Below are 17,072 nucleotides of genomic sequence, written 5' to 3' on the forward strand. Positions count from 1 at the left end.
ACAACTCATGTTTGAATACAGATTAATTGAATTATTGTGTGCGTAGTTGACATGCTTTACAGAACTTTTTTCAAAAAGAAAGGTTTGCAAAGCGGTGTTTCACTTTCTAACTCTCGCTCTGTTTCTCCGATAATATTGTATATACTATTCGTTACTGTCAAGCTGTGTTTACTAAGGCAACTCACAGTTGCGGGATGTGATGTGCATTACAAATTATCTTGTACGTTATTTGTTGAACTTCGCTATTTCTGCAACTATAGCAAATATAGTACTCGCTCAAATTGCGGTGCTGCTGATGTACTGAAAATGGTCAACAACATGTTCCTGTAACATCCATAACTTTGTAACTGTAATAACGAAAACGATTCTCGTAGCAGGAGATTATTTCTTCCTTACAAACAAAAATGTTTGGGAAGTTTTAAATTTTTGAGCTTTTAAAGCGTGTTGCCAATCCTTGCACCACTTCGAAATCTTATTAAGATGTGACAGAACATGGGATTATTTTTCAGATAGTAGACCTACTTCATAATTATTTATTCACCCATGGATTATTTAGTACAATAGTATAGAACCTGTCAAAAATATAACAGAAATAATATACTCTACATAAGGCATTAACAAAATACGATACTGCATAAAGTCGGCCAGGACCTGATCAAAGGAAGTATCCCAGCATTCACGTTAGCAACGAGGGGAAAGATGAAAACACAAGTCAGTATGGCCCGATGAGAAATAAATCCCCATGTTTTGAATGTCAGTCCGGTACAATAAGGGTAATCATAAAATACATCGCGTATATTGTGACTGCAACAGCTACAAAAAGTGAATCAATGAACACGAAATGTTGAAAATAAAAACACCGTCGAAAAATTGAAAATAAATGACCAAATTATATGAAAGAATGACGTATTGTGTATTTTGCATTTTTCTGCTTGGACAGCAGAAATGGTGGATACCATAATAAATTTGGAATTTTACATTAAAATATAAGACACATGTTAGATATAAAAGATGTGCTGCTCCTACCAGTACAGTAAAGATATTTCTACAGATGTGCTATGCATAACGAACACCATGTGGAACTCGCAGAGCATGAACAGAGGTCTCTAAATTGATAGTTTAGTTTGTGATCAACCTTTGCAGAACTTACATGATAAAGGAATTACCATAATACAATATATTGTATATGCACAGCCCAATTTTACAAACTAATATAATAAATATAAAATTAACATTTTACAATCCATTAAAAAATGTGATACAGTGAACTAATGCATTGGTCTTCTAGATGCTTTCTGAATAAGTAAATAATGCTTCCAGAATGAAATTTTCACTCTGCAGCAGTGTGTGCGCTGATATGAAACTTCCTCCCAGATGTGTGTGCCAGACCGAGACTCGAACTCGGGACCTTTGCCTTTCCGAGGCAAGTGCTCTACCCAATGAGCTACCCAAGCTTGTGGGTAGAACACTTGCCTGGGAAAGGCAAAGGTCCCGAGTTTGAGTCTTGGTCTGGCACACAGTTTTAATCTGGGAGGAAGTTTCAAGTAAATAATGGTTTGAAATGCATACAGTACACTTTGAGAAACACATTTATCACACCATTTGAAATTAAAAGAGTATAAAAACAAAGTATAAAATTTACAATGAGAACAGAATGATTCACATGACAATGAAGAAGATACAAGTATTTGCCAGTAATTTAGGGTTAAACACATTTATTTAAAAGGCAATTTTTGAATTCACTTTTAAATTTTCTGTCATCTTCCATTCCCTTGATGCAAACTGGAGGAGCATTGTCAGCTTTATTCTGCAGTGGCTCGTGTTTTTGAGGATTTGTTTTTGTTGTTCTTTCTACAAGCAGATTCTTACTGATATGTGTATTGTAATTATGAAAATCAGAATTTGTATGTAAACTACTCATATGTGTTCTTGTAAACAGTACACTTTTGAATATGTAAAAACATGGTATTGTAGGTATTTTTAACTACTGATTTCTCAATTTGGACCAGCAGTGTTTGTGGAGAGCTGTGTGTAATAATTCAAATGGCTCTTTTCTGTAATTTAAAAATGTTTTACAGATGAGATTTTGTTACACTTCAGAACATTATTCCACAAGATACAATAGAATGGAAATGAGCAAAATATACCGATCTTACACACTCCATGCTACAGACTGTACAAATTATTCACAATTCAAAACTTCCAGAATGGAATTTTTGAGGTGTGTATATGACATGGTCTTTTCAGCTCAAGTAATTATCAATGCACATGCCCAAAAATTTTGTAGACATTACTTTCTCTGTCTCTTGGTCGCTCAATAATAAACAGAGGTCATCCTTCTCTTTTATTTTACTGTACTGTATGCAGATTGTTTTATTTAAATGAAGTGTTAACTTGTTAGCATGAAACCACTGCTGCACACACTTCAGAACATTTTCAGCTGTAGTGGGTAAGGATTGCCTATCATTACTTATAATTATGCTTGTATCATTATCAAATAGTATAATTTTGGTCAAAGTGTTGGGGCTTTTAATGTTATTTATGTAGATCGAGAATAATAGGGGGCCAAGTGAACTGTTGGGGCTTTCAATGTCATCTGTATGGATCAAGAATGATAGGAGGCCAAGAACGCTACCCTGGACTCCTGCTTCCACTTTCTTAGCATGTGAGATGCACTTTATTTTGTGCCTGTTTTGAGATGTTATGGAAACCTGACTTCTGCCTGGAGATGGGATTAAATCAATTTCCTCCCAGTTTATCTGATGTGTATTGTCTCCAGTTTGTCAAGGATAATTTGGTGGTTTACTTTATCAAAGGCCTTGGAAAGATGTAGGGTAATTCCTACCACCCTTTTGTTATTGCCCAAATTTCTAACAAGTTAGTATCACTTTACTGTGGGTGTAATATGAGGAAAGGAGGAATGGCCATATACACGAAAAGTGGAATATACTCCCAGGCCAGTGAACTCACTAAGTACTGCACTGAACAGCTGTTTGAAAGCTGTGCTTAACCTTGGAAACATACAAGATACCAGTTCTGGCTGTATATGTAGTGGCTCCCCAACAGCAAATGTTTTAAACTTCATTAAACAATTAGAGGGGCTACTAAAGATAGTATTAATAACAGGGAAATGATTGTATGTGGGGACTTCAATATCAGTTTCATCACATATATTTTGTACTGATGACACACAGAATTAATGATGTCCAGCTTTGCTTTGACACCCTCAGTAATATTCCCAACAAGAACAGACGGACATAGTGTGATAGCATTGATAATTTATTTCTTAAGGCAACTGTATTTCGTGAAATATATATAAGCCTCATTATTTACTTATTCCCCCGTCAACCACTTAGTGCAATAGTATCAGACATGTCAGAAACATTACAGAAATAATATACAGGGTGATTCTTATTAACATTTGAAAACTTCTGAAGCGACGTAGATGACACTGAGACAATTAATTTGATATAAGACGCACAGAGTTGCAAATGTCGGGAGACACCCCAAAAGTGGATGGCAGCCATGTGATGTGTCCAGATAACATAACTAACCACTTGTGCAGTCATTGGGCTTGTTGGTTCTACACTTGCTGGTCCAAGGGCTCTGTTACACACTACTCCACTAGTGTACTCTGTATCATTCTCACATTACCAATGTGACACAGTAGTACTTGCAGTAGTGGCAATCCAATATGATAATTAATCATTTTACATTTACAAAAACAGAGTAGTCGGGCGGAGTGATGTATAGCAATGCCCCCTATGGGCGAGGGTGTGTCGTCTGGTGATGTCACATGTTCAACATTTGCCATTCCAATTTTGGAGTATTTCTCAACATTTGTGAGGACACATGTGTTGTATCAAATTACTTGTCTCTGTGTCATCTACGTCACTTTGCGGGTTTTAAACTGTTAATAATAATCACCCTGTATACAGATAAAATATTAACAAAATATGATAATATAAGATGAGAATAGGGCAGGAAGTGGTTTATCTGGTAACCTTAATCAAATAGCAGCAATAAAGCATTAGTCCAGTTTGAATAAAAAGGGGAAAGTAAAATTTCATAGATATGTATGTAAATGTCAACTCACAGTACTAATAGAGAATTCGTGTGATGAGAAATGGGGAGAAGTTTACTATGAACACACATTATATGAGAAATTTGTTTTCTAAAAATATGCCGACATCTTTATGAATCCAATAATCGTTTACACTGAGTCGGGGAAACATACGTTTGAAGCCCAGAGAAAGGCGGGCCTACATTTGGGATCAAAATATCCTTCAGTATGAAGATATAGCTTTATTTAATGCAAAGGACTAGCTCTAATAAAGACTTTAAAATGTATTACAAGAAGTATTGAAAAATTCTTCACTTTATCATGTTGTTGTTGTTGTTGTGTTGGCAGAATCGCCAACACTGTTTTTCTAGAGGAGGCCGAAATGCATGCGTTTAATTACACGCTGACTGGCGTGAGGTCTGGAACAGGACAATATCTTGAGAATTGCAAATAAAATAAGTAGTTGATATAATACTTAACTTTAATCCACAATTGTAGAACATCTCTCGTTACGGTACATGCTTCATAATATTAATTATCAACTGCTATGGCGCCTTGCTAGGTCGTAGCAAATGACGTAGCTGAAGGCTATGCGAACTATCGTCTCGGCAAATGAGAGCGTATAGGTCAGTGTACCTTCGCTAGTAAAGTCGGCTGTACAACTGGGGCGAGTGCCAGGACGTCTCTCTAGACCTGCCGTGTGGTGGCGCTCGGTCTGCAATCCTGACAGTGGCGACACGCGGGTCCGACATATACTAATGGACCACGGCCGATTTAAAGGCTACCACCTAGCAAGTGTGATGTCTAGTGGTGACACCACAGTTGTTGTTGTGGTTTCAGTCCTAAGACTGGTTTGATACAGCTCTCCATGCTACTCTATCCTGTGCAAGCTTGTTCATCTCCCAGTACCTACTGCAGCCTACATCCTTCTGAATCTGCTTAGTGTATTCATCTCTTGGTCTCCCTCTATGATTTTTACCCTCCACTCTGCCCTCCAATGCTAAATTTGTGATCCCTTGATGCCTCAGAACATGTCCTACCAACCGGTCCCATCTTCTTGTCAAGTTGTGCCACAAACTCCTCTTCTCCCCAATTCTATTCAATACCTCCTCATTAGTTATGTGATCTACATTTTATATCCTCTCTACTTCGACCATCATCAGTTATTTTGCTCCCCAAATAGCAAAACTCCTTTACTACTTTAAGTGTCTCATTTCCTAATCTAATTCCCTCAGCATCACCCGACTTCATTTCACTACATTCCATTATCCTCGTTTTGCTTTTGTTGATGTTCATCTTATACCCTCCTTTCAAGACACTGTCCATTCCGTTCAACTGTTCCAAGTCCTTTGCTGTCTCTGACAGAATTACAATGTATTTGGCAAACCTCCAAGTTTTTATTTCTTCTCCATGGATTTTAATATATACTCCGAACTTCTCTTTTGTTTCCTTTATTGCTTGCTCAACATACAGATTGAATAACATCGGAGACAGGCTACAACCCTGTCTCACTCCCTTCCCAACCACTGCTTCCCTTTCATACCCCTCGACTCTTATAACTGCCATCTGCTTTCTGTACAAATTGTAAATAGCCTTTTGCTCCCTGTATTTTACCCCTGCCACCCTCAGAATTTGAAAGAGAGTATTCCAATCAACATTGTCAAAAGCTTTCTCTAAGTCTACAAATGCTAGAAACATAGGTTTGCCTTTCCTTAATCTTTCTTCTGAGATAAGTCTTAGGGTCACTCACATGTTCCAACATTTCTACAGAATCCAAACTGATCTTCCTCTAGGTTGGCTTCTATCAGTTTTTCCATTCGTCTGTAAAGAATTCGCATTAGTATTTTGCAGCTGTGACTTATTAAACTGATAGTTCAGTAATTTTCACATCTGTCAACACCTGCTTTCTGTGGGATTGGAATTATTATATTCTTCTTGAAGTCTGAGGGTATTTTGCCTGTCTCACACATCTTGCTCACCAGATGGTAGAATTTTGTCAAGACTGGCTCTCCCAAGGCTCTAATGGAATGTTGTCTACTCCGGGGGCCTTGCTTCGGTTTATGTCTTTCAGTGCTCTGTCAATCTCTTCACTCAGTGTCATATCTCCCATTTCATCTTCATCTACATCCTCTTCCATTTCCATAATATTGTCATCAAGTACATTGCCCCTGTAAAGACCCTCAATATACTACTTCCACCTTTCTGCTTTCCCTTCTTTGCTTTCCATCAAAGCTCTTGATATTCCTGCAAGTGGTTCTCCTTTCTTCAAAGGTTTCTTTAATTTTCCTGTAGGCTGTATATATCTTACCCCTAGTGAGATAAGTCTCTACATCCTTACATTTGTCCCCTAGCCATTCCTGCTTAGCCAGTTTGCACTTCCTGTCGATATCATTTTTGAGATGTTTGTATTCCTTTTTGCCTGCTTCATTCACTGCATTTTTATATTTTCTCCTTTCATCAATTAAATTCAATATTTCTTCTGTTACCCTCTGCTGCCTTCACTATTTCGTCCCTCAAAGCTACCCATTCCTCTTCTACTGTATTTCTTTCCCCCATTCCTGTCAATTGTTCCCACTTTATCATAAAAAATGCAAAACCCACATACTGTGCAGAAAAAAGAAGTTTAAAATTGTAGAAACAGGGTAAGGCCAAGCAAATGATATAAAACTTAAATCATTGGCTACTGAATTCAGTGAATTCTTCCTAACAGCAGCTGAAAACACAAGAGTGAGAAAATGATCCCTCAATTGCACACCCTCAGATTTACTTAGCCAGGCATTTGTAAATCACCTGTTAGAAGGACCACAGAAATCATTAAGTCACTAAAAGTAGTAACTCTTCTGGCTATTTCAATTGCTCAGGAAAATTATTAAAAACTTGGCAGTGCCGTCCTTGATTTACCTTTGTAACCAGTCAATGATTCAAAATGAATCACCTGAAATCCCTGGAGTATTCAGTAGTAATACCCATTTACAATCATGGAGATAAGTATCTAACCTTTAATTGTTGATCCCTCTTCCTCATTTCTGTGTTCTTACAATTTTTTTGAGAAAATGGCTAACAAGAGAATGTTTAACCTTCTTTCTAAGATTAACCTCTTAATAACAGCTGAGTTTGGCTTTCATAATGGGTTGTCTACTGAGAAAGCATTATATGATACCCAAAACTCAATTCTGGTCTAAGTAAACAACAAAAATTACACTTCTGACATTTTCTGTGATCTTGTGGCAATTTTTGCTTGTGTTTTATCAGAAAACTCTACTAGGAAAACTGAAATGGTATTGTGTTAAAGGCCTTCCTGTTGCATACATGGAGTCTTACCCTAACAATAGAAAACAGAAGGTTACATTTCCAAATGATACAACAAGAATAAGGAATCATGGAATGAATAATTCAGGGAAACATTAAATATGGTGTGCCACAAGGATCAGTGCTTGAACCCTTTCTATTCTCGATCCACGCAAATGATTTATGCGGGATACTGTAGGACTCTTCAAAAACTTTAGTGTCTCGTGATGACACAAGCATATTGATAAAGTACCAGACACAGCAAAGAGAATAATTGTTTCACAGCCAACAGTACAAAAACTGATATTACACTGTTCCATTATAAAACTGACTTACAGAGACTGTGAGTATAGATCAGTGGCTGTACACTGGTTGAAGGTGGAAGTGTGAGGTGTGAAATTCCAAGGAATCGAGATGGATAACAACAGAGGTGGATTTGCTAACTGAAAAGCCCACTGCTACCTGGATTATTCTGAGAATGACTTACATATCTACATCTATAATCTGCAAATCACCATGAGGTGCATAGCAGGGGTACGTCCCATTCTACCAGTTATTAGGGTTTCTTCCTGTTCCATTCACGTACGGAGCACGGGAAGAGTGCCTCTGTGTGTGTGCAGTAATTGTTCTTATCATACCCTCAGGCCACCTCTGTGAGCAATACATAGGGTGTTGTAGTATATTCCTATAATAATTATCTAAAGCTAGCTCTCGAAACATTGTTAATAGACTTTCTCGGGATAGTTTACATCTATCTTAAAGAGTCTTCCGGTTCAGTTACTTCAGTATCTCTGTGACACTCTCCCCCGGATTAAACACACCTGTGATTGTTCATGCTGCCCTTCTCTGTATATGATCAATATCCCCTGTTAGTCCTATTTGATATGAGTCCCGCGCACTTGTGCAATATTCTAGAAGTGGTCGCACGAGCAATTTGTAAGGTATCTCCTTCAGAGACTGATGGCGCTTCCCCAGTATTCTAGCAATAAACCAAAGCTTACCCTCTGCTATACCCACAGCTGAACCTATGTGATCATTCCCAGGTATTTGTATGAGTTGTCTGATTCCAACAGTGACTCATTGATGTTATAGTCATAGGATACTATACCTTTTTGTTTAGTGAAGTGCACAATTTTACATTTCTGAACATTTAGAACAAGTTCCCAATCTGTGCACCACATTGAAATCTTATCAAGATCTGACTCAGTATTTATGCAACTTTTCTCAGATAGTGCTTTGTTATAGATAACTGCATCAACTGTGAAAAGACTGATTTTACTGTTAATATTATCTGCAAGGTCACTAATATACACCGTGAACAGCAAGTGTCCCAACACACTTCCCTGGATCACACCCAAAGTTGAAGTTACTTCTACATCTGACAATGACTCTCCATCCAAGATAACATGCTGCATTCTCCCTACCAAAATGCCCTCAGTCCAGATAAAAATTTCACTCGATATCCTATTTGACCATACTTTTGACAATAAGCCTGGGTGTGGTACTGATCAAATGTTTTTGAGAAATCAAGAATAATGCATCTACCTGATTGCTTGATACAAAGCTTTTACTGCATCATGTGAGAAAAGTGTGAGTTTGGTTTCACGTGATTGATGTTTTCATGCTTTTTAGCATTGAGGAGGTCATAATGTTTGAGCTCAGAATATGTTGTACGTTTCTACAACAAATCGATGTCATGGGTATCGGACAGTAGTTTCGTGGATCACTTCTACTACCCTTATTGTTACATGGGTGTGACCTATGCCTTTTTCCAAGAACTGGGCATGGTTTTTTGGTCAAGGGATCTACAATAGATTGCAGTTAGAAGAGGGGCTAACTCAGCTGCAAATTCAGTATAGAATCTACATTGGGCCCTGGAGCTGTATTCAGTTTTAACAATTTCAGCTGTGTGTCAACACCACTGTCACTAATACTTATTTCATTGACTCTTCTCAATGGCTTGAGGATTAAATTGGAGCAATTCTCCTTGGTTTTCCTTTGTAAAGGAACGTTTGGAAACGGAGTTAGTCTTTTCAACTTTTGCTTTGCTACCCTCAATTTCAGTCCCTGTCTCATTTGCATAACACCAGAATTTCTTTGGGTTGTGTAAAAGATCATTTGAAAGTATTCTGCTACAGGAGTCATTGAAGGCGTCACACATTGCTGTCTCGAGAGCCAAATGCGTTTCATTTGGCATCTCTCTAGCTATAGCACTATGCTTCACTTTACATCTGTTTTGCAGTGGTCTTGTACTTTCAATATGGTTTTGTGATATGATCTTCTGGGACAAGGCACCTAATGTCTAATGTGAAAAAGTACTCATTCTGCAAAAGCATGCATTGATAAACATTCTTTGCACAGGAAGTAAGTCAGCCGTCAGCCACAATTCAGTCTGTACATTCTTGCAGATCTAGACTTCAGCTGCAGTGTAGCTTTCATCAGTGTATATGATATGAGTCAAGTAGACAAACTTAGAAATTTTGTTATTGTAGTTTGAGTGCACTCTCTATGAAAATATATTTGCAATCTATGTTTTCTCTGTTTTCCATTAGTATTGCTTTCTTTATACACAGTCTACTGACGTTAATCTGACCACTACCCACATTCGACATTGACACGCAATAAGCACTCGAGGACGGCACGTTGTGGTGTGCGTACTGTAAGACCTTTGGTACACACACCATCAGATTATTTGGCTTGTCGCTCTAACGAAGTAGGCGAGTGTCAGCAATATGTCTCGTGGTCTTATCGTGGCGTGTTTATCTTCTGCCGTTAGGTCAGACGATAAAAATGCCACTTGCACGCTTAGAGTAGTAGATTGATGGTGACCAACTTTAAACAGAACTTGATTAATTTTCACACACATTTATTAAAATAAGAACAAACATAAACATTATGTAACTTGATTCTGGATGCTATTTACAATTGACAATCTGAAGTTCCTTTGTCAAGTATCAGAGATATGTGAGAATAAGATTAACGTACTCAGACCAAAGTGTCTATACATTTATATTCATGGCTATGTACAGGCGCAGACTGAAACTTGACTATAGACTGGTACAGACTAATGTAGACTGGTACAGACAGGTGCAGATAAATGCAGACTGACTAATCGGAGATCTGTACACTCGTTATAATACCTCACGCGTTCAGGTAATCACTGTGCGAGTGTGATCCGCGAGGAGAAAAGGTTCTACGTTCGCAGCAATCTCACCGGCTGCGTTACATATTAATATGCGGATTGGCGGAAGCAGAATTTGGTCCGTCTCTAAGGCAGCGCCATCTAGTAGTGCGGAGACGGACGAGCGCTGTTGTGCTCAGCAGGGCGCGCTCTAGTGGGAAAGTTGTGTACGCGCTGATTACACGGAACTATGTACACACATACAAAATGTTGGGGTGATACGAAAAATTGTGTATTCAATGTCGTAATGCAGAAATGGAGTGATCTATCTGGCATCCAGAAGTGCACGATCATAGGCTTTTGAGCCAAGGGTGGAAGCATTTTTGAAACAGATAAGTGTGTAAACTGTTTGTATGCTACCGCGATTAAAGTATACCATGTGTGGCAAAATGGCACCAACCAGAAGTGGCGCCAAGGCAACTGTGTTGCACCACAGGTTGCCGTAGGTGACAGGGGTGAAAAATAGCTGCGGAGATGTGTACGGGTGAATAAACGTGCAAGTGTCGAGCAAATGACCACCCGGATGAACCCACGGGCTACCACCGGTGTCTCCTCAACTATCATTCAGCAAAAGTTGGTGTGTACGGGGCTCCACAGCAGGTGCCTGGTTCGTGCATCTATGCTGACTGCTGTTCATTGGATGAAGGCTGGAATTTGCACACCAATACCGCAACTGGATGTTCACCGGGTGACGTCAGGTGGCCTTCGTGTACAGTTTTATAAGTGTGAAAGCAAACAAGGAGAAAGCATTACGGTCTTGTGGAATGTTTTTGCATCATTCCCAGGTCGGTATTGTCGTGGAAGCCACAGTGAATCGACAGAATTGTGCACCTATCCTCGGGCCCGTGTTTAACTGTATATACAGCTCATTTACTCTGGGAGATATGATACTGCATGAAGAGTTTGACAGAGCACTGAAGGACCTGAGTCGAAACAAGGCCCCCGAAGTAGACAACATTCCATTAGAACTACTGACGGCCTTGGGAGAGCCAGTCCTGACAAAACTCAACCATCTGGTGAGCAAGATGTATGAGACAGGCGAAATACCCTCAGACTTCAAGCAGAATATAATAATTCCAATCACAAAGAAAGCAGGTGTTGACAGATGTGAAAATTACCGAACTATCAGTTTAATAAGCCAGAGCTGCAAAATACTAACACGAACTCTTTACAGACGTATGGAAAAACTGGCAGAAGCCGACCTCGGGGAAATGTTGGAACATGTGAGGCAATGCTGACCCTACGACTTGTCTTAGAAGCTAGATTAAGGAAAGGCAAACCTACGTTTCTAGCATTTGTAGACTTAGAGAAAGCTTTTGACAATGTTGATTGGAATACTCTGTTTCAAATTCTAAAGGTGGCAGGGGTAAAATACAGGGAGCAAAAGGCTATTTACAATTTGTACAGAAACCAGATGGCAATTATAACAGTCGAGGGGCAAGAGAGGGAAGCAGCGGTTGGGAAGGGAGGGAGACAGGGTTGTAGCCTCTCCCCGATGTTATTCAATCTGCATATTGAGCAAGCAGTGAAGGAAACAAAAGAAAAATTTGGGGTAGGAATTAAAATCCATGGAGAAGAAATAAAAACTTTGAGGTTTGCGATGACATTGTAATTCTGTCAGACAGCAAAGGACCTGGAAGAGCAGCTGAACGGAATGGACAATGTCTTGAAAGGAGGATATAAGATGAACATCAACAAAAGTAAAACAAGGATAATGGAATGTAGTCGAATTAAGTCGGGTGATGCTGAGGGAATTAGATTAGGAAATGAGACACTTAAAGTAGTAAAGCAGTTTTGCTATTTCGGGAGCAAAATAACTGATGATGGTCGAAGTAGAGAGGATATAAAATGTAGACTGGCAATGGCAAGGAAAGCGTTTCTGAAGAAGAGAAATTTATTAACATCGAGTATAGATTTAAGTGTCAGGAAGTTGTTTCTGAAGGTATTTGTAGGGAGTGTAGTCATGTATGGAAGTGAAACATGGACGATAAATAGTTTAGACAAGAAGAGAATAGAAGCTTTCGAAATGTGGTGCTACAGAAGAATGCTGAAGATTAGATGCGTAGATCACATAACTAATGAGGAGGTATTGAATAGGATTGGGGAGAAGAGAAGTTTGTGGCACAACTTGACTAGAAGAAGGGATTGGTTGGTAGGACATGTTCTGAGGCATCAAGGGATCACCAATTTAGTATTGGAGAGCAGTGTGGAGGGTAAAAATCGCAGAGGGAGACCAAGAGATGAATACACTAAGCAGATTCAGAAGGATGTAGGTTGCAGTAGGTACTGGGAGATGAAGAAGCTTGCACAGGATAGAGAAGCATGGAGAGCTGCATCAAACCAGTCTCAGGACTGAAGACCACAACAACAATATTCTGGGCACAATGACATCTACCAGCAGGACAATGCGACATCTCATTGTGGTTCGAAGAGCCCCAGGATGAATTTACCGTACTCGGTTGACCGCCGTACTACCCGAATTTAAACCCGATCGAGAATCTGTGGGACCACGTCAGTCGGGTTATTCCTGCTGAGAAACCTAGCGTAGTTGACCACAGCACGTGGATCGGCACAGTTCCACACCCCCATCGGTACCGTCAGAAACCTTACTGACTCTCTTTCTGCACATCTTACATTGATTTGTGTCATAAAAGATGGTTACTCAGGTGTCAGACAGGTGGTCACATTAATGTATCTCTAACATAATGTATAATAATGTCCTGTGTTTGACCATAGAGTTAACAGAATAACTACTAGTTTCTGTACAACTCGATAGTGCTGCTGCTCTGAAAATGTGGACTGAATTGAGAAGTAACTGCTCCAGTTGCTAAAAAGTACTTACGTTTACTTCATGGACCAACTTTGACTCTTAGCCACACGGGATTAGCCGAGCGGTCTAGGGCGCTGCAGTCATGGACAGTGCGGCTGGTATCGGCGGAGGTTCGAGTCCTCCCTCGTGTGTGTGTGTGTGTGTGTGTGTGTGTGTGTGTGTGTGTGTGTGTGTGTGTGCGCGCGCGTGTGTTTTTGTCCTTAGGATAATTTAGGTTAAGTAATGTGTAAGCTTAGGGACTGATGACCTTAGCAGTTAAGTCCCATAAGATTTCACACACATTTGAACATTTTTTTTTTGGCTCTTACGTTGAAACAATTTTCTAGCAGAATCTGAAAACTGTATTGTGGTGAAGTAAAATCAAGTTTGAAAATTGCGCTACATTGAAGCAAACTCAAAAGTCATATGACTTCCCTTCAACGTAGCACAATTTTCTGGTTCCATTACAAAATGAGTTCAGTATAAACCCAAAAACAGTCCTCGAGTAAAATGTAGAACTTTTTATCAACTGGAGTGATTACTCATCAGTCAGAAATAATTGCTGCTAATGAGAAATTTGTGATCAGGCAGAGTAGAAAATTTTTGTTTCAGCAGCCGGAAGCAGTCGCCGCTGACGGTTGGCGACGCACCACTGCGGCTGCAGAGACGGAGCAGAGGTTCACACCGGCCACGTGGCACGGCGAGGCTGCAGACTGACCGCATTACCGGAGGCTGCCGCGGCGAGTCGGGGAGAGACTGCCGGTCCGATACACGCCGCTGTGCCGGAGCTCACCTTCGACAGTAGTAGGACAGCTCTGAGAATGGTTGCAGGAGATGGTCAGGGGAGGAATATTGATGATCTCCCAGATGAAATAATACTAGATGTATTTTCATTCTTCAGTTTTAATGAGCTTATAGACATCTTGCAGAATGTGTGTGTGCGATGGAAGAGATTGGCACACGACCCAGTGCTCTGGCGTGACAAAGAGTATATCATCAGAGGAAGGTAAGCAGTTATTGTTAATGTTCTGTTGTTGCTGATAGAGTCATCAGTCCAAAGAGTGGCTTCAGGTAGCTCGGTTGCTAACCTATCCTGTGCTTAACTCCGTTTTCAAATGTTCCTTTACAAAGGAAAACAGAGGAGGATTGCCACAGTTTAATCCTCATACCGCTGAAAATGTGAATGAAATATTATTGGTGTCAGTGATGTTGAGAAACAGCTGCAATTGCCAAAAATAAACAAAGCTCCAGGGCTCGATGAAATCGCTGTCAGATTCTATACTGATTTAGCAGGTGAGTTAGCCCCTCTTTTAACTGTAATCTATCGTAGATCCCTCGAAAGTGAGGTATCTTGAACGGAATGACATCCTCAATGTCAGCTAGCACAGATTTCAACACATTGATCACAAGAAACGCAACTCGCACTTTTCTCACGTGACATACTGAAAACTTTGGATCGAGGCAACCAGGTAGGTGCAGTATTTCTCAGTTTCCACAATGCATTTGACTCGTACCACACCTACACTTATTGCCAAAAGGATGATCGTTTGGGGTATCGAGTGAAATTTGTGAATGGATTGAGGACTTTTTGGTAGGTAGCACACAACATGTTATTTTAGACGGAGAGGCTTCATCAGATGTAGAAGTAACTTCGGGTCTGCCCAGGGAAGTGTGTTGGGACCCTTGCTCTTGATGCTCTACATTAATGACCTTGCAGATAATATTAATAGTAAAAATCAGGCTTTTTGAAGATGATGCAGTTATCTGTAATGAAGTACTATCCGTTAAAAGCTACATAAATATTCAATCACATCTCGATAAGATTTCAGTGTGGTGCAGAGACTGGGAACTTGCTCTAAATATTCAGATATGTAAAATTGTGCACTTCACAAAACGAAAAATGTAGTATGCTATGACTATAATATCGGTGAGTCACTGTCTGAATTGGCCAGCTCGTAAAAATACCTGAGTGTAACACTTTGTAGGGATACGAAATGGAATGCTGACATAGCTTCAGTGATGGGTAAAGCAGTTGATAGAATGGTGGTTTATTAGTTTCATAACATACATAACCATTTGATCCAGGTACAGGAGACACATCAAAAGTTGGGTAAAATTTACTGTAAACATAGAAAGCTGATCTTTACATACAGAATCATAATAATAATACAATTTTGTTTTATATACACAAAAGGCAGAGATAATAATGACAACAACAGTAATAAAAATAGTATCCAAAAATGTAACACTAAATTGCCCAAACTCAAATTATCATGTCATCCTCTAAAAATTCTTCTATCGAGTCACAGTAGCATTTCTCCCCCAGAATCTGATGTAGCATTATTTTTAGGATCTCTGGCTTAACATTAAATATATTTTTGCCCATTAATTTATTATATATTGTCATCCTCATATACTGTGGAGCACGTTCATATTATTTCAATTTGTGTTTGGGGAGCCTAAAAGTATTTTTATTTGTTTTGTTGTGTTGTATGTGTGGTTAAAATGATTTTCCTCAAATAATTTTTGCCTGCTGTGTAGAAAGATAATAATTTCATAAATGTATATGGAGGGTAGAGTTAGGATTTGCAGTTGTCGAAATAATGGGTGACAAGATTCTGTTTTCTGTGTGGTACACATGTATCTGATATTCTTTTTCTGAAGTTTCAGTATATGAGAAATATTAAAAATAAATTATACCATACCTAATGACAGATTCAAAATAACTACTGTATGCTATTTTTCGTGTAGACGTGTCAGTAGAATTTGCAAGTATCTGCACTGCAAATGCAAAACTGCTTAGTTTATTTGATAAGGGGTCAATATGTGTGTTCCAGTTCAAGTTCTTGCCCACATTTAGTCCTTGGAATTTGACAGTGTCAACTTCTTCCATAAGTTGATTATTGTGTGTTATTTTAAGCTCTGTGCATTTTAAGTGTTTGGTTTGGAAATGTACCATATGGGTTTTTGCAATGTTCAGTTTCAACCCATTTAACAGGAACCAACTTTCTAGAGTATCCAGTGTGCTCACAATGAGGCTTGGAATTTTTTCTGCATCGCCATCTTCAATTAAAACAGAAGTATTGTCTGCAAACAGAAGTGATGGGGAATAGATATTTGTGGAGAAGTCATTTACATAGAATAGGAACAAGATTGGCCCCAAAATGGAGCCTTGAGGCACACCTTGTGATACAGTATTCCACTTTGAAAAATAACTCACCACATTTGAAGTGACAGTTACCCTTTGTTTTCTGTTCTGCAGGTACAATGTAAGCCATTTGAGAATATTGCCCTTAATCCCATATTTATCTAATTTATAGATGTGCAAGGAATGTTTTACAGAGTCGAAAGTTTTAGTAAGATCACAGAAAATACCAGCAACTTTACTCCTCTGGTCCAGTGCTTTGCATATCTTTTCAGTAAAGTTATTTATTGCATCCAGGGTGTTTTTTCCTGGTTGGAATCCAAATTGATTATTTATAATAATATCATTTTTTACAATAAAATTTTGCATCTGATTTGCAACTACTTTCTCAAACACTTTCAATAAGATTGGAAGAATAGAAATAGGACAATAGTTTCCCATTTCTTCCCTCGACCCTTTCTCGAACAGAGGTGTGACTTCAGCATACTTCAACACATCAGGAAAGCATCCCTGTTCAAAATATTGCTTAATTATTTTAGTTAGTGGAGATGCTATTATGTGATACACTGCTTTTATCACTTTAGTC

At 39.1% G+C, this 17,072-nt stretch overlaps 1 protein-coding gene across 7 annotated transcripts in view; it reads left to right on the forward strand.

Annotated features, from left to right (window-relative positions):
- The window catches only part of LOC124718794 (F-box/LRR-repeat protein fbxl-1-like), a 133,586-nt gene that overhangs the window by 503 nt on the left and 116,011 nt on the right, over positions 1–17,072 (forward strand). For 3 of the 7 annotated variants that reach the window (XM_047244402.1, XM_047244408.1, XM_047244403.1), the window contains exon 2: positions 13,954–14,347. In XM_047244402.1, coding sequence (XP_047100358.1) covers positions 14,163–14,347 — 185 coding nt within the window. In that variant the 5' untranslated portion in view covers positions 13,954–14,162. Of the gene's footprint in view, positions 1–63; positions 83–131; positions 221–13,953; positions 14,348–17,072 lie in introns of those variants that run through there. The other 4 variants (XM_047244405.1, XM_047244407.1, XM_047244406.1 and 1 more) reach the window with 3 other exon arrangements.

The sequence above is a fragment of the Schistocerca piceifrons genome, chromosome 10, assembly GCF_021461385.2.
Source record: "Schistocerca piceifrons isolate TAMUIC-IGC-003096 chromosome 10, iqSchPice1.1, whole genome shotgun sequence".
In the NCBI taxonomy this organism is placed as follows: Eukaryota; Metazoa; Arthropoda; class Insecta; order Orthoptera; family Acrididae; genus Schistocerca; species Schistocerca piceifrons.